This window comes from Sinocyclocheilus rhinocerous, unplaced genomic scaffold (genome assembly GCF_001515625.1).
Source record: "Sinocyclocheilus rhinocerous isolate Xijiao unplaced genomic scaffold, SAMN03320098_v1.1 scaffold299, whole genome shotgun sequence".
In the NCBI taxonomy this organism is placed as follows: domain Eukaryota; kingdom Metazoa; phylum Chordata; class Actinopteri; order Cypriniformes; family Cyprinidae; genus Sinocyclocheilus; species Sinocyclocheilus rhinocerous.
In genome coordinates this window covers 2,224,021-2,246,221 of record NW_015652998.1, presented here as the reverse complement: position 1 = coordinate 2,246,221, position 22,201 = coordinate 2,224,021, and the positions used below count along the sequence as shown (strand labels likewise).

Below are 22,201 nucleotides of genomic sequence, written 5' to 3'. Positions count from 1 at the left end.
TTAGAACAGTTACTTCATGTTCTTGATATCTGGTGGCGTGATGTTTTTCAGTAACTTGTGAGCATATGATTGGTGAAGAGCAGAGGCCCAGGGTATACAGTTATCTTTCAATGTTACTTTGGGGTATAAAATGATGTTAGCAGGGACCTCTCTTTATCTCCTTTGCACTCAGAGGGTGAAACTCTGTCTGTAAACTAAATCATTTCTGCAGAAATTAAAAGCAAGACAAAGACAAACTCTTTGACTGGTTTTTCATTCTCAGTTTCACATTTATTGATCAATTTCAGAAATTTCCACGACACCCCCCAACATGAACATATTTGAAATGACTACTGTTTTGAGGCACTGTTGTCTGTGTGAACAAACATGGGCTGCACACAGATTGTGTGCACGGACATCAGCAGACTGTACAGATGACAAAATTTACATTACACGAGAAGGAGCAGCAGAGCATCGACAAGTATACTTTGGGCTTTATAGCACTTCATAGTATTGGTTTCTGAAGGTTTCATGAAGAAAAACAAAACTGAAATTTAGATACTGTAGATGTAAACTTTTCTCTTAAACTTCTTTATGTGTGTGTATTAGAACACTTGCATTTCCATGGGGTGTTTTCTTTTTTAAAGGGAAGTCCTTTACATTTAGCATGTTTACTTGTTTGTTTTTCTTCCATTTGCATTTAGATTTTACATCTTTTTTTTCTTTTTTCTTTTTAACATCAAATTACATCTATTATGTGTATGTTTTCATATTTGGTGTGTTTTTAGATTTTTAATTATTTTTATTGGTATTTTTTTATTCATTTTATATATAGGTGCATCTATTTATCTTTTACATTTTGTATGCTTTTTTATTTGTTGTTGTTTACTCCGTTTGTAATAAAATTGTAAAATATGCAAACGCTTCATGTGCAAATGCTTCACCTTCAACCTGTGGGTAATTGCAGAAACCCTAGTCAGGAACAAACAAACATTAGACTATATGCGTAATGGCAAATTATTGACTAGCTTTAGCACTCTAGACCGATGAAACACACTCTAAGCACTTAACAGTAAAGTTTTCATAAAGTTCAGATATATATATATATATATATATATATGCTTAGATTAAACAACAAAATACAAAAAATATGATATTCTTCAGGGTAATTTAGTTTTCTTCCTTCAAAATCCATTTGTATGAATAAGAGGTCTCTTATTACCAGTGCCATTGTGAATAATTATATTGTGTTAGGTTTTGTACTCTTCAATCCCTACTGTTTTGTGAGACAACTTTTCACAACATAAGGGATGGACCACTAACAAGATCAGACAGCAACTGATGGGTGTCACGGGATATCAACTGGTGACGCACAGAACTAAATCACTGCAGCAAAGCCGTCCATTACATCTGACATTGTTCTAGGAGTTAGATATTTAAGGGTTTCATGAATTTTGGGGAAGCGTGTAGGAGATGTTGTAGGTGGTGTACATGTCAGGTAGGACTCTACAAGTCGCTCTCTCCATACAGGGCACTGGAGAAGGAGATATAATCAAGGGCACCTGGGGGAGCATCACCAACATTGTACTTGGTCATGCGGCTGATACAGTATTCAGCTTGTTCTGGGGGCAGCTCCCTCCTCAGCTCCTCCACTGTAATGTACGCCTGCAGAACATAGTAGAAACAAATGAGTGCTTAGACAACAAGAGCCGTGTTTAGCATATTCTCCAAAAACATACATAGGTTCTTTTAGTGGCTCTATTAGTTTGTAATTACCTTGTCAGAAGCCAGGATCTTGAAGGAGGCCGTGACCTGTTCAGCAGTGTCTGTCTCGGCTGTCTCCCTGGTCATGAAGTCAATAAAGGCCTGGAAGGTGACAACTCCTGTGTTGTTGGGGTCCACAAGTGTCATAATGCGTGCAAATTCAACTTCACCCTAAAAAAATAATGGAAGAGTTCATATAAAAGAAAGCTGATTTTGCTTCCTTGTGTTTCTGGATTATTGTAAAACTACAAAAAAGCTGTCAGAGTCATAATCTGACCAGGAATAAATGCACTCACCAGATCATAACCCATAGAAATCAGGCAAGCACGGAAGTCATCAGGATCCATCATGCCATTCCTCTTCTGCAAATAGAAAAAAATAATGTGCTTATTCTACAGTTTGGATAAAGTTGCATAACTTTGCTTATTCAAAGATGAATCCAAACACTCCATGTATTGCTAACCCGGTCAAAGTGGTTGAAGGAGGCTCTGAACTCGTTCAGTTGCTCCTGGCTGATGCCCTTGGCATCACGGGTCAGGATCTGGTTCTCAACCTCGTTGATCGTGCGGGCGATAGTGGTGAGGAGCTGCTCCCATCCCACACGCACGTGCTAAAATAGACATAATTGGAAAATAGGAATCATGCCTTTATGGCGAGATTAAAGAGACTTGGAAGTTTAATTGCATAAGACACTTTACCTTAATGACACTTGAAACTTCAAAGAGAAAATACATTTCAGAATGAATTGAAAATAGCTGGTTGTCAATACCTCCATAGTGTAGTTGGTGTGCTTGTTGTCAAAGATAAGACTCTCCTGGCTGAGCTGGTGGTCTCCTTCCAGCGTGTCTATATTGGATTTGTAATTAATAATGTTCTGTTCATATGTTTTCAGATTGCTCATCTGTTCCTCTAGAGAACCAACAATATCAATTGACACATGGCTGATCTCCTGTTGAACAAAAGGAAGATAATTTCAGTTTTAGTCTTTTCATACTATGTGACATGTAGCTACTGTGAGTGAGGTGTATGGTGAAACACCTCCATCTTGATCTGAATCCAGGGTCCAATGATATTGGCCTGAGCAGCGAATTGGCGTCTCAGCCTTTCATTGGACTGCTGCCTGGCTACTTCCTCCTGCAACATCTGGTCACGCATTGGGACCAGTTGCTTCACCTGTTGTTAGTAAGGAAGCAACATTCCTCAGTTAAGAAGCTGAAAGGACTTCTCCTAGCTCAAAGAACTCAATGCATTGAGCCATTGTTCTTGCTGATCAAGCTGAAATGGTAAAATAAAGATAGTAAAGTACTTACAGCTTCCCATTTGTTGCTAATATCCTGAGGAGAAAGGACAGTGTAGGGATTCTCGCCCACTACCTTGATCCCATATGTCTGAGCTATCTTCAGGATCTCGTTATGAATGCCCATGATGGCCATGCGTTCCTTATCAGCTTCTGGTATGGTGGCCTTGAATTGGTCATGGGCTGTGATCAAACTCTGAGGTTGACAATAGCAGGAAAGAACAAAATGATGTTAAGACATGGTGCGTAAGTAGACAATTGAAAGATGGTACAAAAAAGGAGTCTATTACAGAAGAACAACACCAACGTCCTTCTCCCATAACAGACTGATAAGATACTAAAGCCGGTACACAATGTCATTGAAGAAGATAAGCACTCCTTCAAGCATTCAGTGTTTGTATTTCACCTGAATCTCCTCAATACTGTGCACAATGAACATGTCCTGCAGATCTTCCATAGCTCCGTCCATCCAGTTGTTGAAGGGTGCTGCCCGCTTGGCAAACTCCAGGTACAACTGGTCAATTGTCTCCCAAAGCTTCTCCACACGCTATGGCAAAGAAAGACAAAGATTACAGCAAGCCCACATCCTTTATCTACTGTACATTGCATATTTTATCCATACTCTTCATTGGCTAAAAGTGCAAAAGAGTCTTAAAGTTTCTGGAAGTGGAATCTACATTAGTTTGACCGCATTCTCAATTCAAGTGTTGATTTAGACAATTGAGAAGGACAGCTGTACCGTAACAACCAAGATTTTATCATATGCATGTACCTCCAGTGATTCTCTCCTTTTCTGGGTCAGGGTTCCCAGGTTGTCCCACTGGTCACAGATACCCTGGCATCGGGCATTGATGGTAGCAGCATCATAATAGTCCAGTTCACTAAAGAGCAGCACATCTTTATAATCATTATAATTACCTACTGTAAACACTATAAGAAAGTACTCTTCATATTTCAAGGGAGCTGAGGTGTATCTATCTTACTTGAGCTCCTGAGCAATGGCAGCAATCTGCTCCACTCTGTCCTGGTGAGCAGCCAGGTCACTCTCAAAGGCCTCGTGTTTCCTCATCAGAGCACGGATCTCCATTAGAGAGGCTGACTCGTAGTCCTTCTGAGACAGCAGCTCCTCCTTTCCTGTGTTGAGCATTACAAAATACAAAAGAATATGTCAGCCCTCACAGTAGAGTGAAAATGGCTGACTGTAAGATCAGAGAGGTAGTGACTAATACCTGTGGTCCATGATTCATGCAAGGTAGACTTCTGTTTAAACTTCTCAGCCAGGTGGTCCAGTCTCTCCAGACGACGGATTTCTGTGAGCAGCCACTCCTCGTAACCCTTCTCTACCTGCTCCAGACCCTTCCAGGCATTGGCAATGTCCTGTAGCGGGGGAGGCCAGGTAGAACTTACTTTCAACTCTGTCTGTGGGGTACTCAAAAGCCAAGGTAATTTACCATGTATACAAGTGTTAAGAGAAAAGGAGCAACACATACTGAAACCATTTTGCCTTCAGAGGGCATGAAGGCAGGCCTGTTGCTGAGCCTCAGCTTTGTCTGTAGGGTGTTGAAGTTGATCTCCAGCTGACACTTCTCCTGAACCTTGGGTGGCTTATGCACACGACGATAATCCCTGAAATCCTCTAGCTTCTGCTGCATGGCATGCATGGTCTGCTCGGCCACACGGTTCTCCAACCAGGGGATGGTCCTTCGGATCCACTCCAGAAGCTAAGGTGAAAACCAAGACTCAGCAAATTAACAAAACAGTGTCCATCTAATAGAGAATTTGAGTGTTCTCACCTCGCTGGCCAGTTTCTCGTATTCTTCCATCAGCTTCTCATTTTCCTGGTTCACGGCCAGCACTTTGCAGATCCTGTTAGCTGCTGTCTCAGCCTGGAGGACAGTGTGACTGATTACAAAGGGGAAACAAGGTGGGCAATTACATTCTAAAAGGAGCAACTCTCCTTCCTATACAGATGTTCATCTCCAGAAGAACTCCCTTACCTGCTCTGCACCAGCGAAAGCATGGTAGAAACATGACACATAGGTCATGATGGCCTTCTCATCAGGTTTCGGAGTGTTCACAATGTCTGATACGGAGACAAACATTAAACAATTAATGAAACCACTCTATTTTTACAATCTGAAACATGATATTGCATTGGATTCTCCAACAGGTCATACCATCTGCATCAAGCATTTTAGGGATGTCAAGGTATTTCTCTGCAACTTCAAAAGCAGTGTTGAGGTTACCAACAGGGTCGTCCTGCAAGGGCAAACATAGCCAGGAAGACACTCAATGAAAAATTTGTAAATAAAGCGAAGAAACATTTTTCCACAGTCTACAATTGAAAGTTGCTAGAAAAGACAGTCAACCATATACTATTCATCATGGAAACATTTTGCTCATACTCATACACTTCATAATCACCATGTTTGAATGTGACTATTTTATACACTGCAGAACATTAGTAACATAATTAAACAAGAAAAAACTGAATTCATGCCTGAGAACATTTTAGATAAATTCAATTAAAAATCTTTACAAAAAAGTACTGTGGCAGATGGTAATATTGTAACACTTTGATATTTACTATGATTTATACCATGATTATCATATTCATGTACCATGGTATTTACATGGTACTCTAAAATACTTAAAGGGTTAGTTCACCCAAAAATGAAATTTAGCATTAACGTCTTCCGCGTATGACAGTCAGCGGAAGTGAGAGAAAAGTGTTTATTACGTTTGAAATATGGATATTTATCTTACAAAAATGCATGGATTCGCTACAGGAGGCCTTTATTCACCCCCCGGAGCCGTCTGAGGGACGTTTTATTACAGATGCGCTCACTTTATTTCACGTCTTCTGAACTGTTGACAACCAACACCCGCTTACCCCCATTGAAAGGCTTGGAGGGGCCAGGACAATTTTTAATATAACTCCGATTGGATTCGTCTGAAAGAAGTAAGTCACATACACCTAGGATGCTTCGAGGGTGAGTAAAACACAGGCTAATTTTAATTTTTGGGTGAACTCACCCTTTAAACAAATGCCATGATATTAAAACCATGATATTGCCATAATATATGTTCAAAAAGAAACCATAACCAATAAACAACTGGCTTTTTGTTAGTGAGGTGGCAATAACATCATACAGGTAAATAAAACAAACCAAATGAGACTTTTTCACACTTAACCACTAAAGAAATTAAATAAAGGTGTTACATTTTTAATGTAAAATATTCAGTTCTTTTTTTAGAAGCAATAAACAGTCCATTCACAGCCAAAGAGACAAAGTTAGTTACCAACAGGTCTATGATGATGGGTATAGTGTAAGGGAAAAGGTGAGTTTGTATGTGACATAGCAGATGAATGGACAGATAGCTAATGAACAAAAAGAAGGCAGAGATGCATTATGAGAAAGAAGGCGATGGCACCTTGCGCAGTTTGGAGTAGTCGATGAGATCAGGTCTGTGTCTGTGGATGAGGGCACAGAGAGCCAGGCCATCCTTCCAACTAAGACACAGACCACAAGCAAAGGAAGAACCACAAGAGAGAAAGAACAAGAAAAGAAATTTGGAAATGGTTAACAAAACGATGAGTGTTGTGCAGAGGCTCTATGGCAGAGTTTAGAAGCATGTGAAGCATGATGGGTAATGCGAAGGATGGGTTTTAAAGAGAGATAATGTACACGTGTGCGCATTAAAGTTCAGACAAGAGCTGTAAATGGTTAAACAGAGTAAAAGATTGTGAAATTAAGCCAACATGCCGTTCTCTCAACAGGAGTGAAGCAGAAATCACCTGATGTGGAAGTTTTGCACGTTGACATTCCTGTAGGGGGCAGTCTTCCTCTGACACCACAGCAGCAAGCCCTCCTTAGCAGAGGTCTCTGTGAGGAACAGGTCAGTAGGTCATTTTCACTGACTACACAAAATATGATGTTGAACCCTTGACCTTACCATTCAATTTAAAGGTATATCCTCAATTGACCTCATTCATGAAACTTTCATAAATATATGAGTAAACGTGCTTGTAAAATGTAACCTTGGATTCACAAATTCCCCATAAACCTCAGATTTGTTAATTAAAGGTGTGCATGTTAATGAATTCCAGCCATTTGTAGATAGGGCACACTTGCATGCATATTCATAATTACCACCCATGAATTACAACTAAAGAGAATAACTGGTATAAAAAATATTAAGATTGCAACAAATAGCCTTACTTTTATCAAAGATGTTTTTAGTGATATTACGTTTGACACCAAAGCTCCAAATTTTGTGGCAAAAAACACATTTCACATTAAAGGTCTGTATTGGAGCTTGGTTCGTTTTGCCAAAAGCATGTGATCTATGACATTCTAAGTTTTGTTTGTCTGAGAACTATGTGATTGCTTCCAAATCCCAGGGCAATTTTCCTTTTTTTTTTCTTTCTTTCTTTTTTTTAACCATTATCATTATTTTTATGTGAAGCCAAAATAACATTTGCCTATGAAATGCATGCATATATGCATAGTTAAAAGGACTGGTTTAATACATGAATTTCATTTCATTCCTGTCAGTGTACTGTACTAAAATAAATTAAATAATCACTTTGAAAATGTCTATTATTTCTTTAAAATAAAATTAAACAAAACAACAAAATGAACAAAAATCATTTGCAGAATGAAAAAAGCCTTGATGTGTCGCAAAGCTTAATTTTGCTATCACAATTTCTTTCCACATTTAACTAATTAATTTTGTTATTATATATTATTATGGTACATAGTGCTACATAGGCCTATAACTAAAAGAACAAAATGTTCGGATGTTTTACGCACTATTTCTGTGTGGCTGGGAGCAGGTGTAAATGTACTAATACTAAGCCAAATACTAATAACTAAATATAAATGGCTTCTTCAATGGCACTTGCTTTTCTGTGATGCTTCATCTTCGCCACTAGGTGTCAATAAAAGCTCAAGTCAGCTGTCACACCAAACAGCGTGACAAACCAAAAATGAACAGACCTTTAACCAAACACAACTCTGCAGAGGTGCTAATGTGTCAGATGTTTGGAGTCTCTCACCCTCCACTGAAATGTCCTGGATTGCAAAGCGCAGGATGATGGTCCAGATCATACCGAGGGTCATTTTCACATTACCATCCACAATCTCTGCAAGTCAGAACGGCCAGAAATAACTGTTTCACTCACATGACAGAAGAGTACAGTTATGGAAAGTGACAAGAATATAGGGGCTCAAGGTGCTGATATTAGAGAAGCAGAAGAGGTTTGTTAAGCCTCACCTTCAGCACCGATGGAGATCAGTTTCACACCCTTGCTGCTGATAAAATCCAGGGCCTTGTTTACGTTGGCGATCTTGTGGAAACGCATTTTGCCTTTGTCTGGTTTAGGGAGTCTCTCACCTGATATAACACACACAGACACACAAAATCATACCCTAAGGACATGTATAGAAATATTCCTTTGCTTCATGTGAGACTGTTAATGGGAGAAGTGTAGAGTAATAATGGCCACATTATCTTTGCATGAGCTACATTTGGGAATCTGAAAGCTTTATGCATGATACAGAAAAATCTCACATACTCCCATTAAAAGTATATTTCTTTAAAGTACATACTGTTCCACAAACCTGATGTTAGTCAACGTAACACATGAACAGAACAGTGATATGAGGCGCTGAGCACAAGTCACATCAACAGATCCAGGGAGACGCTTACCTGAGATAACCTCCAGCAGCAGCATGAGTTTGAGTCCATTCCTGAAGTCTTCCTCAATGTTCTCGATCTGTGTCCCTGCCTTACGCAGGTGAGAGTTGCACCAGGCAGTGAAGGTCTGAGGGGAAAAAAGAAGAAATCGTAAGCAGTCTGACTACACCATTTTGTATCATGTTTAATTTTGTTCAAAGGTATGGCACAATGTGGTCATAAAGAAACACAGAGGATGTAATCTTTTTACATGAAATACTTTGTCAAATTTAATATTTGATACTAATTTTATATAAATCATTTTAATAATAAAATAAAATAAAAATACTATGAGGGCATCTGCCCCAAAATTTAAAGTATCCGAATTGGCATTTTTTGTTTCGGTGGCATTTTTGCCTTGAGCAACGGTTAATTTCTGTCCCTGAACTACACATAGTTGGATCTATAAGCAGCGTTGACTGTACGTGCCTCACTGGGAGCCCCAGCGTAAGAGAGAACGGGAAAGAGAGTGAGTGAGGTGACCGAAGAATGCCAAGGCCCAACGTAATTTGATGTTAGGCTGGAAGCGGAGACCCTTTTGCAGCAGGTGGCCAAAGATCACCAAAATTAGCCTGTGCCCCATAGGAGGGGGAGGTGAAGATGAGGAGGAGGAGGAGTAGAGGCAGAGAGGGGGAGTGAAGGAAGCTATATCGGGGAGCCATGAGACACCAGCAGACAGCTGAAAGCACAGCATTCCTGGAACAGACGCTCAAAACACTACAGCGATAAAAAAAAATGTGTGATGTTCCACGACACTGGACTGTTTATTTTACATAACATCCTCATAAAACATACAATTACAATCAAAAGCAATAAACTTCAATTAGTGTTATTTTAAATTGGAGACTGAATGACATAACATGGATTCAAGACATGAAAAGGGCAATTATTTAGTGGCCACCCAAGTATGTGCAACAGGAATATGAAACATTTTTCTTAGACGTCCTTGAACTCTTTACATTGTGAATGGGGGTATAAATATTTAGTCAAGCAACAGGTTGGTTGTACAGAAATAGCTTGGCATGTTGGTGATGCTTTCATTACTTTGTCACATGCTAATTGCTCTAGCATTGATGTATACACTCTTTAAGTCAATTAAAATGTTTATACATATTTAGTTCGCCAGATCATATTTTTCATAGACAAACTAAAGCAGTGAATACAAGTCAGCTTTGATTCATGTATATTTCAAATAGCTTAAAATCAAAGTATTAATTAAAAAAAAGGGAAAATAAAAAGACATCTATAAAGCAGTCTTGTACAACTTAATGAACATATGAATTTAAAAAATTGAGACTCTGGTTCAAACTGAAACAACTATTCAAAATAGCCTGAAAAAATGTAAAGCACACACTGTGTTGATTCCAACTGAATCTGGATCTGAGGTTCTGGTTCGAATGTCAGATAGATACTGTATAGTGATGACTACAGCAGAGACGCTCTCTATGACCAAGGAATTATTTTAGCTTTGCGGTCCATTGCCACTCCAGTTACATCATCACTTCAACTATTCCTGTCATACTACATCTGTGCAAAAGCTTTGCATTAATGAGTCAGCTGACTGCAGTCCCGCTGCTATTGTGACAGGGCGTCGTTTAAAGTGAAGACTGCACAATTCATAAATTAAAGGGCCACAGAGCACAAATCAGATTTAGGTTTTACATCTATTTATTATTTTAACATTTAATATAATTTTATAAACAAAACTTATTTGCACATTTGGCTATCTTGGTTCTTTCATAGACTATAAAAAATCTCAAAGTTGTAAATATGTTAGAAAATACTATTTCAGTCCTTCTACTTTAAAAATTCATGTTTAATTCAATGTTACTTGCCATTTCTTTGTATTTGTGAAATATACTAGCAATGTCTTTTTTTTACACCATTGTGAGCAACTTTTTTTCCTTTTTAAAACACATTTACATACATATGCACAGAAAGAAAAAACTAGATAGAGGTTATTGCAAACATTTGACCCATTAAAGAATTTCACCCAAGGGGAAATTCTGCTTTACAGTCTCGCTCTTGTTAGCTGATCAAAACTACTGCCAGATTATTTATGCTCTACAGATGACAGCAAAGCCACAAGCACATTCCACTGGATCATGCACCCTCTTTTACAGAAGCAGGAAGAAATAACTGAAGCTACTAAGGGTTTTCTTAATAACACAACTGCTTGTTGACACCACCTTAAAATTACAGGCCTTTAAATACATCAGTAAATCAGATTTGACTGTAAATCTGTTGCATCTATACTCAATATATTTCAGATGGCTGTAGCTGTGTTTCAATTCTATGGATGGCAATCACACAATGTCACACTACTACCACAGAAAGGACAAGCAACAACATCCACTGTCCAAATCCAAAGTCATTCTATGAACCAGCACATCTATGAAAGATTTGCTACTACTGTCATTATTATCACTTTAGTCTACGTTTAAACATTCCCAATCCCCAAAAAATAAATATTGAAAGCCCAAAGCAGTGCTTCAGGTGAGATGAGCATCAACAATTATATATGGCATTACCATCTTGCAGATTATGTTAATGAACAATAACGGGAACCTGTGTTAGTATCATTGATATACTATTATATTTTTTTTTCATATTTTGAATTAGATTATATTTTAAAATTTTGTTTTAAATTTATTTTTAGTTACAGTTTTAATCTTTTTTTTTAAATTTTTTTTTTAATTTTTTTTTTGTTATAGTTTTTATCTTTTTTTTTTTTTTTTTTTTTTTTTAGTTCATTTTAGTTTATATTTATTAGTATACTTGTTTTATACTTCAAGTAAAACTAAACTAATATGAGAAATGTTGCCTAGGCAACTAGCTGAAATAAAATAAGTTTAAGGTTTTTTTAATATTTTATTTTATTTCAGTTAATGTTTATTTTGTTTCAAGCAACAAAAATGTTTTCTATGGTATTAATTTTCGTTAACAATGATAGCCCTTACAGGAACACTACCTGCCTGTAAAGTTATACCACCACTGCAATTGTCAGTAACTAATATTTGCAATTGACACTTACTGATGGAAACTGTAAAGGAAATAAATGTTGCTGTGAGAAAGTTGTAGAGCGGGTTGCGGCACATTCAGGTGAAAGGGCTGAACATAGGATTCTGGGTAACATGATATTTAACATTTGAAGGCCTGGTATTTAAAGCTGCAACCTAGGTAAAGCTATAACCTAGGCATTTGACTTTAGCTGCCAGTTCACCACTTAATAAATGTGCAGATACACAAAGCCATATAAACTATTTAAATTCACCTTAGCACCTTTCGCCAACATTTTACCATTTTTCAGAACAGAATAAGTAATATTGGCTCAATAAAGACACCTTCACTCTTAAAAATAAAGGTTCTTTATTGGCATCTATGGTTTCATGAAGAACCTTTAACATCCATGGAACATCTCCAGTACACAAAAGGTTCTTTAGATTTTTTATTTGTTTTTCACACCAAGAAAAAAACTGAAAAAAACCTCTTCATTAAAAGGTTCTTTAGCGAAACAAAACTTGCTCTTCTGTGGCATCACTGTGAAACACCTCTTTTGGAACCTTTAATTTAAGAGTGTAAAAAGAAAACCATTTGATCGGGTATAAACAGGATTGACCAACAGAAACTCATGACCTGCAACCCATTATGTGTCCCACTCTCTTTTTGTTCTCATTTACATGGCCATGAAAGTCAAATCCAGCCTAAAATAAGTTTACCTGGCTGACCTGTCTCCTACAGTAAACTACCCCCCCTCCACCCCCAGCCCCCTTGCTTTAATTAGGTAGTTTATAGAAGCTCCCCTAGAAGGACACCTCTTCTGGAATAGCAACTGCCATTCGATCGTACTCATGACTTTCTTCACCCCCCATTTCCCACCTCCACCCTCTTCCACACCCCTACCGTGTGCCTGAAGAATGTGCACACCTATCTGAATCCCTCAGGTTTTGCACTATGCATTAGGCTTTAGGTGACATACTATTCAGCACACACAATTTATTTTTACTAAGCAGACATCTTATAAAATAATAATAATAATAATAATAATTACTAGATAGGCCTAGTAGGCCTGGACTACATTCACCATGGCTCAAACTGATGACTATACAGGCATGAAGAGCAGAAAAGGATCCCTTAAGAGTTGTGGGGGTGCGACAGAAATGAAACAACAATATTCCGCGTGTTTTAGAATCACTCGCTTCTCTTTCGCAAAACTCAATGGTCCACTTGGCTTCCCTTGCAGGATCTGACACATTAGTTAACAGACACTAGAAAACAACTTAAGTAATACAATACTGTAGAGATGCAGTCTCCCCATCTAATAAACTAGTCTCAGGATTGAACTAATAAATGGCATGCGACCAAGAAACCAAAGCACAAGGATGTTAAGGACTCAACAGTAATTCACTGAAGCAGGTAGGCTTAAAGGAATAACAAACCACAGTAATATTTAAATGCAAGGAAGGCTGTGTTATCAGCACTGAGTGAGGTCTTTTTGAAGAGAATTGTGCAGCATGACAGTTCTATAAGGACAGAACGCCTCACATTCAGGTGCAAAAACACTCAAGCTTTATTTAGACCCCCTTAGGTTCCACAACAGCCACTAGGCTACCTTGGGTTCACATTAAAAAATACATTAACAATATGACAAGAACAAAACATTTTATTCACCCTACAGTGAACATTAAAAATTACACATATTGCTTCTGAAACTTAATTGTATCAGTAATTGGAATACAAAGGACCAAAACAAAGGTTTGCGGAGTAGTTTATTTTTTTAAATGGTTGTTTTGACTAGAAGAAACTGCTGTCACATTCCACAAGAACGGTTTTCTCTGATTTTTTTGTTTAAAGCATTAAAGGCATTAATGCATGTTTTTGTTGGAAGACCTATTAAATATGTCTGACAAACTATTATCGGACATAAAATGAATCTAGAATGAAAAGTATCTAGTCTACTTTCACAAATCAACTTAAACCACATTAAATTACAACATGGTTGCAAAGATTGACATAAAAAAAATTAAAAAAACGAACTATACAATTTAGTTTGACATCCTGTGGATCCTGACCAACGTTTTTGAAGGTTAAGCACCATTAGGTAATTTTTTTACCCTATTCATGGAAAGTGCCAGTTTCTCCAAACTGAAACTCTCAAAGCTATAATGTGAGTTTCAGTCTGGTGCTAAATGCACTCAGCGAGAAAGAAACATGTTTGTGCCCTCAACGGGATGTAAATAAATCTACAGGGTCATCATGTTAAATCCTTGCTTATTAATAAACACCTCTCACATTTAGCATCAGTCATTTAACTAAAATCAACAGATGATGATGAACAAACTGCTTGGATTAATGGGTTGGGGACAGAATGGGCCCTGTATTTTTAGTTGTAGAGTCTATTTGCGGCTCTCAGTGCTACTTAACCACTTCCGTCTATTCTGAACACTGACTGTCCCCTGTAACATACTGTTGCCTCATCTGCTCAGCTGTTACTGTCACTTTGGTGTAGTTTTGCATAATGTAATATAGCTACTGTCATATATTCATGATAGTTGCTTACATCAATGACCGTTTCTGGTTTCCTAATTTAAATCTAATCTAATTTACTGAAGCTAATTATTTGCAGTAATACTAACATTATAACAATTATTTTCAAACCAATGGGTATACGTTGAAATTAAAGATGAATACAAAACTATTCAACCACTTTAGCTGCTTAAGTCACCGAGGTAACAGCTGATTGGTCCGTGTTGCTGAGCGGTGTATGGCGTGGAGATTTGACGCTTGTGTCTAATTTAAAATTAATTCATGAAAATTCTGAGATTTTACATCCCAATACTGTTTTTTATTCCATATGGTAGGCCTACTCACCCATTAAAAACGAACAATTATATATCTTTTTTTTTCTGTCTGTAGATCAATATTTAAATTAATTCACTTTACGTAGACCTCACAAGAAGTGAGCACAAAAAGCACTCGTGAGTTCTTACCTTCCGCTGCTGCTTCTCCCAGGCCGGGTCCAGTAACAGGTCGCGATCCCAGTCATCCTCTTGGGTCATGTATTCCCCAGTCGTAGTCATCATGTAAGAACTGTATTGCACATGCGTTTCAATCGCTGTCATTTTTCCGTCTTCCGTGGGGTGCTTGGTATCCCCTCAACCTATACAACCTTATGTTTTACCTCTTAATTCAACATACACGCCCCGTGCCGTACAATCAGAATCCCGTGTGGGTTTGGAGAGAGAAGACAAACCCCTGCCTGCGGTAACTGCTCCCACCGGCCGATGAGCTGACAGCTGGTGCTCAAACTCAACAAGTAACGGGACGCAATATGAGTGACTGACTGCTGCAGTATTTGGGCACAACTTCATTTCCTAAAAGGTAATGGGCGGGATTTGGGAACGGTACAGAATGAACATTAGATCCAAGTACTGAGTTTGAGTGTTAGGTAAACAAAGGACGTTCATTCAGCATAATTAAAATCATAGGACCAGAAAGTAAAGCAAATCTGGTCTCACTTGTAAGGTTTCACTCACATGCAAAAGACTTAAGTCCCTGGGTTGTTAGATAAAATGACTATGCTGTTGATTATGCATTTAGATTTGTATAAAATGTTAACCTATTTCAATTGAACATGAAAATAAAGAATTAAAAAAAGAAAAAAACAACAAGACCACATAATATGATTTAAGCATCATTTATTGAACTTTACAAGAAGAAAATACAAATATCATGGCACTAAAGCCAGTTTGCAAATAAAAAACATTAGGATTAAGATCCCTCTGACACTGACAATTACATACACCACAATGAAAGTTGCCCATTCAGACCTAGAAAAAAAGATCAATGATACTCGAACATCCCTGAATCACTGAGTTTTTCAGTTCTTGATAATCTACAATCATAGTTTATCTACATGTAATTCTCCACTGTTCAGCTTTTCAAAGCATTTCTAAATCGGAGATGAAGCTGTAGGTCATTGGAAGGTTGACTGAAAATCAATATGCACAATTGTAGAGTGTTCAATTCTAAAATTTAAATGAGATTTGAGGTTAAAGCCTTTTTGAAGATTAGATGAATTAACAAACTTGTGATATTAAAAAAATAATGCCAATCACAAACAGGAATGTGTTTTAAGTAATGTTTGGAGTGACTGAATAGGCTTACCTTTAACAAACACTCACCAATTCTTTTTTCTGACATTCATAGCAGACTGTCCCTAGGTTAAACTGAAAAACATTTGTTACTTCTTGCTTATGGACATACAAAAGCATGCTCAATTCCTACGCTGAGAGAATTGAAAAATAAATCCCTATAATAGTCAGAAGTCTAAATTTGGCAGGAAAACAGATGAACCCTTCTTTCAGAGTTAAAACTGAAATCAGAGTGTTGCACTGGGATCTATGATCTTGTGAGGCTGAAATGGTGGCAGTAGGCATAAAGTTGAGGTGGATGTGAGCTGGACGCATTAGTTACTCACCTACAAGACCATTGCCCTACTTTTGGTCATCTCTGCACCCTTCTTAAGTACTCAAAGCATAGTTGGAGCGCCTCATCTCGCCAACTGGAAGTGCTTCAAAAAGACTAAATGCCAGAGAACAAGCCAAGGCAAATGTAAACCATTCTTCCCTCTTAATTGTTAGAAAAAATGCTTGGAAATTCATTTCCAGCTCATTTTGAAAGCATACTGCGAGAAAATAAACCTCAAAGTCACTAAAACCTTTTAGCATGAGAATTTGGGGCCAAAAGAGTCAGTATAAATATGAATAATCGAAGTAGAAAAGTTTTTTTTTTTGTCCAAATACCAAACCATGAGCATTTTGGGAAGCTGAAAGAGGTTATTCTACAACTCCAGGCTGTTAAAAAAACAAAGCAATTCCCCCTCAGTAGGCACTGATCCAACCACATAACAGAAAACAAGTGCCACTCCCTTTGTGTTGACTGTATTGTCAGTATAAACTGATGTTGGCCTGATCTGAGCTTCTCCAAGCAGCTGTGCTAGAATCATGGGGAAGTGTATAATCGAGGTGCAGGCGTGGTTGGGGGCAAATGGCTTTACCTTAGTGGGGAGCACATCCGAGGCATTGTGGGGCGCTAATTCTCTTCCCCCGTCATGCTCAACTTGGCGTCCTGAGGCCCGGGAGCCATTATAGCTGTAGTTAGCGAAAAGGGAAAATGTGGCTGGAACAGCAGTAATAATAACAAGAAACATGCACTATTTATAATAATACAAAACAGATCAAACAATTTACTGTGTAGAATAATTTGTGTGGAGCTCTGGTGTGCTGCAAAAAGCTACACCGTCACCACCTGTCCATCTGCATTCTATCATATATCAAATTGAGAAAATTAACACTACAGTGGATGTTTGCCTGTGAGGTTTAAGAGATGAAGTCGAATGTAGAGTGGTGAAATTATGGTGAAATTAAGTGTTCTAAGTGAGATTTGTGCGTGTACCCCACCATATTTCTTTGGAATGAAAGACTGAAGACTGCCTGAGGGGCATTCTAGGAAAAGAGGACATACATAACATGATTAAACAAACCATTCTTTTGACCATACCTTCCAATTTCAATCATTACACACTGAAGGCTATCTAAAGGGAAACTACTCAACTGTCATAACATCTGTATCACTTCAAAAATCCATTGCAGATGCTATGAAATTTTGGGTAGATTCCCTTCAAAAAAGATTGAAACCTCTGGCACTAGATACATGGACTTTAACCTGGATTAATTATTCACACACTTTCGGTTTATGTTATAACATGAATGTTTAATTGAATTGCCTAAAATGCTCATGAACTGGGACAACACATTTTTTCCCCTTAAGAACAAAAAATACAATTGTATGAAGCACTTCACTGTTTTTTTCACTCTTAGAACCAATTGCCTTAACTAGCTATATGTCAGGCCTGAACAGGTTTTACACTTCCCATCCCTAAATAATAAGTGTTTCCACCCCAAAGCCCCTGAAATCAAGTCACATGACTCTAAGGATAAAGAGACTATGATAAATGTAATTGTGAAAAAAATAAAAGGTCAGAGAAACATAATAGTAATTGCATGGGGCTACTTTCAGAAGAAAATGTAAAAAAAAAAAAAAACTCTTAAGGTCATTTAAGGGGTTTCCACCCGTACTTATGCAAGTCAATACTCCCAAGTATTCTGTCCATGTAAGAGAGGGATGCAAAGCCAGAGATGGCAGTCGTTTGCTCTTTATATCCTGCAAAACAAGCATATTCGCTACTGGCAGGCTATTGAACCAGTTCTGTTTGGTATTTAACAACAATGACATCTCAAACTCATTCAGAGTCAATAAAGGTATCTGAATGGAAAACATTTAGAACGAATATGCTTCTCGAGTGACAAGCGTGTCCCTTTTGTAACGAATCTATTTATACCCTCTCTTTTCCAACAGACGATTTTAATATCAGTTTTAATGTTGCCAAACTGGGCAGGTGAATCCATCTGCACTAGTGAGGCAGTGGTTAGAGCATTTAAGTAGAGGTTTGTGAATTTGTTTGGTATTGTGTCATCTTAATATGCCCTCCCTTACTCAAATAGGAATATACCAAATAGGTCTAATGTATATGTGATCGTGGTGCTCATGTGAAAGCTAAGGGATCAGCCAAACTGTTAACATTGTGTTCTCACTCTCACACACACACACACATCACACAGGTCCTCTGTACATTCTAGCTAAACTACGCTGTCTTCCTAGTCGCTGTGAAATTTAACATCAGTCTAAGTACAATAGAATGATGACAATTTGGATTAAGATATTTGACTGAGGCTTGCTCCTTTGTTGAACCACGAATTTAATAAAACTGTACCTGATCTGAAGTACTTGGTTTTACAAAAGTCTGTACACAAAAAAAAAAAAAAAAAGTTTATTTTCACAAGGCACAGTCATTTGACTTCGGAGAATGTCTGACCCGACACAATGGTCAAACAGTATTTTATCTATAAAAGTGACAGCTGATGTAATTCTGAGCACATCGGGGGGGAAAAAACAAAACAATTAAACCGAGAGGAGCTCAGAATCAAAACTTCCATGGCCTTGTAAACGTCTACATTCTGTACATAGAGATATTTAACATTATGAGGGGGAAGATAACTGCGAAACTACAATATCAACTACAATATCAAATTGATGTTGCAGTAATAATTAGATTTATCCCTTTCCTCCAGTTACTTTTGTCATGTAGGACCAAAACTGACACACACACACACATTTTCACATCCAAACATGCGTGCATACACTTGTGAGGTGGGGGCTATCGATATGGGGACTCAGATGTGTGTTGGTGAGGGTAATCAGGTCGGCGTAGGAGGGGCTCCTTGTGTGTTGAAGTTGGCTCATACACTCTTGGTGAAGCAGTGGTGCCTGGGGCGGCCATCTGTTGCACATCCATTGGGCCTGGAGGCATCATGGGCATCGCAGGGGGTGGTGGTGGCGGCGGATAGCTGTACTGGTACTGCTGATATTGCTGATACTGCTGGTATTGTTGGTATTGTTGGTACTGCTGGTACTGTTGGTAGTACTCTGCATAGCACCTGGTATGGAGAAGGGAACGTTTAGATGTGCTTTGTTGACAAAACAATAAATAACGTATTACATATATATGTATGTGTGTGTGTGTGTATATATTAGGATACATATAAAAGTAAGATGTATATACATTTTTGTATATAATATTTCAATATAATTTCTAATACTGTATACATTAGGATAAATATCAAAAAAAATATTTATATTTAAAATATTTACTAGAGATTATTTATGTTGCCAAACATTTAGCATGCCTTTACCTTGCAATTGGGTCGCCATTTTTAACTGCAGGTAGTTCTGGACCACCAGGAGGTGTTGGGAGCAGGGCCCGTCGTTTGGGTCGTGTCTGGGAGAATGGCTGGGGAACTGGATCAGGCAGTAATGGGGTCGAACGTCGTACCGGACTTCGGTCTCGGTCAGATTTGGTCACTGCCTGCTGTTCGGCCAGCACTTGTTGTCCCTGCTCAAAGAATCGGGCCCGAGCAGCTTCAAAGACGGCTTGGGGGTCAGGCTCTGTGCCTCCCATGGTCCCATAAGCTGGACTGGCACTGTACAGAGAGGAATTTGCTCCATAGGCTGGGTTAACAGCGGCAGCGCCCGGCGGTGCTTCTCTTTCGTTGGGGTAGCCGTCCCCAGCTTGGCTTGTCGATGTGTTCAGCACCTGGTCTGCGACAGCACTGTAGACTTGACTCGCCAGGGCACCATAGAACGCAGCACTGACAGGTTTGCCATCAACCCTGGAAGTGGTCAAGTCTTTCAGAGCTGCAAACGTTGGGTCAGTGCTCGCAGTGTTGTAGAAAGAGTTGTGGACACTCTGCTGCACCTGAAGGGGAAGTCCGGCAGCAGCCGCAGCAGCCGCAGCCAAGACAGCAGCCTGACTCTGGTGGTGCTCCATTGAAGGCCTGTTGATCGGACATTCTCCTGCAAAGTGGCCATGTGCACCGCAACTGGCACACGGGACCTTGTTTGTGGTCTGCTGTACCTTTGAGAGCTCCACTGCAAGTGGACGCCCCATAAATGAGGTCCCGTGAAGACCCTCAATGGCTTGTTCTGCATCCTCTTTACGCTCCATGTGCACAAAGGCGTAGCCTATTAATGAGGAGGGCTTTGCTGCAAGAAAACGTCATAACGTTATATAACGTCAAGAAATATGCACTAATACAAAGCAGGTGCATTATACACATACTTACTCTTTACTTTATCACAATCGAGAACTTTGCCGTAAGCAGAGAAGAGATCATACAGGTCTTCAACTGTACAGGAAGCGCATAGGTTCCCCACAAATACTTTGGTGGAATTGAGAGGCCTCCCTTTGGATTCCTCAACTACAAGGCTCCGGCCACGGTACTCTCGACCATTCAGATCACGGATAGCACGGTCAGCAGCCCCTTCTCCCTGCAGATGGACAAAGGCAAACTGCCTCAGTACAGTTATGTGCACCACTTCTCCATATGGGGCAAAAAGTGCTATTAGGTCATCTTGTGTGGTTTCCAAATCCAGATTCCCAACAAAGAGCTTCACTGCGTTGCTGTCGTCCATTGCACCCCAGAATACCTAGAAATAGGGAACAAACCTTATTTCTTTCTTTTTGGCGGCAAGACCCAATTCATTCTAAAACTAAAGGTGGGCTTAAACATGAGTTGAATTGGTTGAGCTTAATAAAGAGCAATGAGAGACCTCAATTCGAATTACACGCGCACGTTTTACAGTTTCGTTGAATATAATGGGGCTGTTCAAACAGAACAGCCACGCAGCTGCTTTTCTTTTCTTTTTTATATGTAAACCGGTGTTAGAAACAGACGCGTTTAATCGTTGCTCTCGCGTTTGACACGGCGTTTTACAAACGTGGTGCACATATCAAGTGGTTTTTTTTTTAATCCACTACACTTTTGCGAGTTTTTAAACGCAAAAAAAGTGTTCCGTGTGAATGTGCGACATATTTTAGTTCGTCGCGCCACTCTTATTGTAAATGGAGTGATAGACACAAGCAAAAAAAGAAAAAATCTAAAACCATTATAGTTAAACAGACCCCAATAGTAGCCCGCCAGATCCGGGGACGCGCTGAAAATCTGGATGCGCCGTCGTTTCTAGAAAGCGCTGATCTCACCGAGTTTTGCTAATGACAACTGGCGGTGATTTACACGCATACTGTTAGCCAGCTGACTTTGAACATCTTGCTCGAAACTTTCGCACCTGTATAGCCCCATAATACGCACTATTTGCGTTCATATAAGCCTCGAAGGTACTAAAATCATATAATTAGCACACGCGTAGTTTGCTAGCCACGCGCTAGCTTGTTAGCAACCATAAACAGGAAATACAAAAATGATCGCTGATCTTACTCACTGTTTAAAAAAATTATGAGAATGGGTAAAACAAATTACGACCAAACGCTAACGAACTGATTCAAAGCACAAATGTATCAAAACGACAAAAGTGTTTTGTCTACCCTCTTACCTAACGCGGCGGAGACACTTCATATCCGTTTCCCGACTGTTTGATGGTGTTCTTCTCGTCTAGTCCGTGTGACTACAAATGCTAGATGGAAGGATCCGGACGTTGTCATTATTATAAAGTATGTCATAGGGAAAGTTTACAATTTCTTAGGGAAGAATGTTGCTTTTCAAATATTGTTTTTCGAAATACTTCACGGGATACACCCAGAGAGACATAATAAGTAATTTAGGAGTTGAGGATTCAGGTTTGAGTTAAGTCAAGTCATTTAAACATAGGCTATAAATTTTTTTACTTGAATATGATATATTGTGACATTTGATATACATAATGTGAAATCACACACGCGCAACACACAAAATTACATTTAAAAATATATATATTTTGGAAAATATTTTATATAAATATATA

General features: G+C 38.8%; 2 protein-coding genes across 4 annotated transcripts; both read right to left on the bottom strand.

The window, feature by feature from the left end:
* Window positions 1-854: 854 nt before the first annotated feature.
* On the bottom strand, window positions 855-15,098 carry LOC107715389 (alpha-actinin-3-like). Its single transcript, XM_016521523.1, has 21 exons — window positions 14,773-15,098; window positions 8,756-8,870; window positions 8,321-8,440; window positions 8,103-8,189; window positions 6,840-6,927; window positions 6,476-6,554; window positions 5,218-5,299; window positions 5,038-5,123; window positions 4,834-4,926; window positions 4,531-4,761; window positions 4,270-4,417; window positions 4,024-4,174; window positions 3,813-3,921; window positions 3,447-3,587; window positions 3,054-3,236; window positions 2,782-2,916; window positions 2,513-2,692; window positions 2,207-2,353; window positions 2,040-2,105; window positions 1,756-1,914; window positions 855-1,644 (listed from the first exon to the last, which is right to left on the bottom strand). Exons 1-21 carry the CDS (start codon window positions 14,902-14,904, stop codon window positions 1,486-1,488), a joined length of 2,691 nt encoding a protein of 896 aa, XP_016377009.1. The 5' UTR covers window positions 14,905-15,098; the 3' UTR covers window positions 855-1,485.
* A 365-nt stretch (window positions 15,099-15,463) lies between these two features.
* Window positions 15,464-21,874, bottom strand: rbm14a (RNA binding motif protein 14a). 3 transcript variants are annotated; one of them, XR_001637092.1, is made up of 5 exons: window positions 21,794-21,874; window positions 20,527-20,890; window positions 19,597-20,446; window positions 16,842-19,341; window positions 15,464-16,366 (listed from the first exon to the last, which is right to left on the bottom strand). XR_001637092.1 is itself a non-coding variant. In XM_016521518.1 (4 exons), the coding sequence occupies exons 2-4, from the start codon at window positions 20,873-20,875 to the stop codon at window positions 19,062-19,064; spliced, it is 1,479 nt and encodes a 492-aa protein (XP_016377004.1). In that variant the 5' UTR covers window positions 20,876-20,890; window positions 21,794-21,874; the 3' UTR covers window positions 15,464-19,061. The 3 variants fall into 3 exon arrangements, 2 of the variants coding, with proteins under 2 accessions (XP_016377004.1, XP_016377005.1); XM_016521518.1 differs by having other exon boundaries at window positions 15,464-19,341; XM_016521519.1 differs by lacking the exon at window positions 21,794-21,874 and adding an exon at window positions 21,683-21,769 and having other exon boundaries at window positions 15,464-19,341.
* Between the last annotated feature and the right edge of the window lie 327 nt (window positions 21,875-22,201).

What these genes read in the sequence shown, in the direction of transcription:
- LOC107715389 (XM_016521523.1), bottom strand. Translation starts at nt 14,904, where the DNA reads ATGACAGCGATTGAAACGCATGTGCAATACAGTTCTTACATGATGACT. An exon ending in CTGAAGGCAAAATGGTTTCA is followed by an intron (nt 4,418 to 4,530) that starts GTATGTGTTGCT and finishes CCCCCGCTACAG; the next exon opens with GACATTGCCAATGCCTGGAA. An exon ending in AGATCCTGGCTTCTGACAAG is followed by an intron (nt 1,645 to 1,755) that starts GTAATTACAAAC and finishes TATGTTCTGCAG; the next exon opens with GCGTACATTACAGTGGAGGA.
- rbm14a (XM_016521518.1), bottom strand. Translation starts at nt 20,875, where the DNA reads ATGGACGACAGCAACGCAGTGAAGCTCTTTGTTGGGAATCTGGATTTG. An exon ending in CGATTGTGATAAAGTAAAGA is followed by an intron (nt 20,447 to 20,526) that starts GTAAGTATGTGT and finishes GTTTTCTTGCAG; the next exon opens with CAAAGCCCTCCTCATTAATA. An exon ending in AATGGCGACCCAATTGCAAG is followed by an intron (nt 19,342 to 19,596) that starts GTAAAGGCATGC and finishes TCTCCATACCAG; the next exon opens with GTGCTATGCAGAGTACTACC.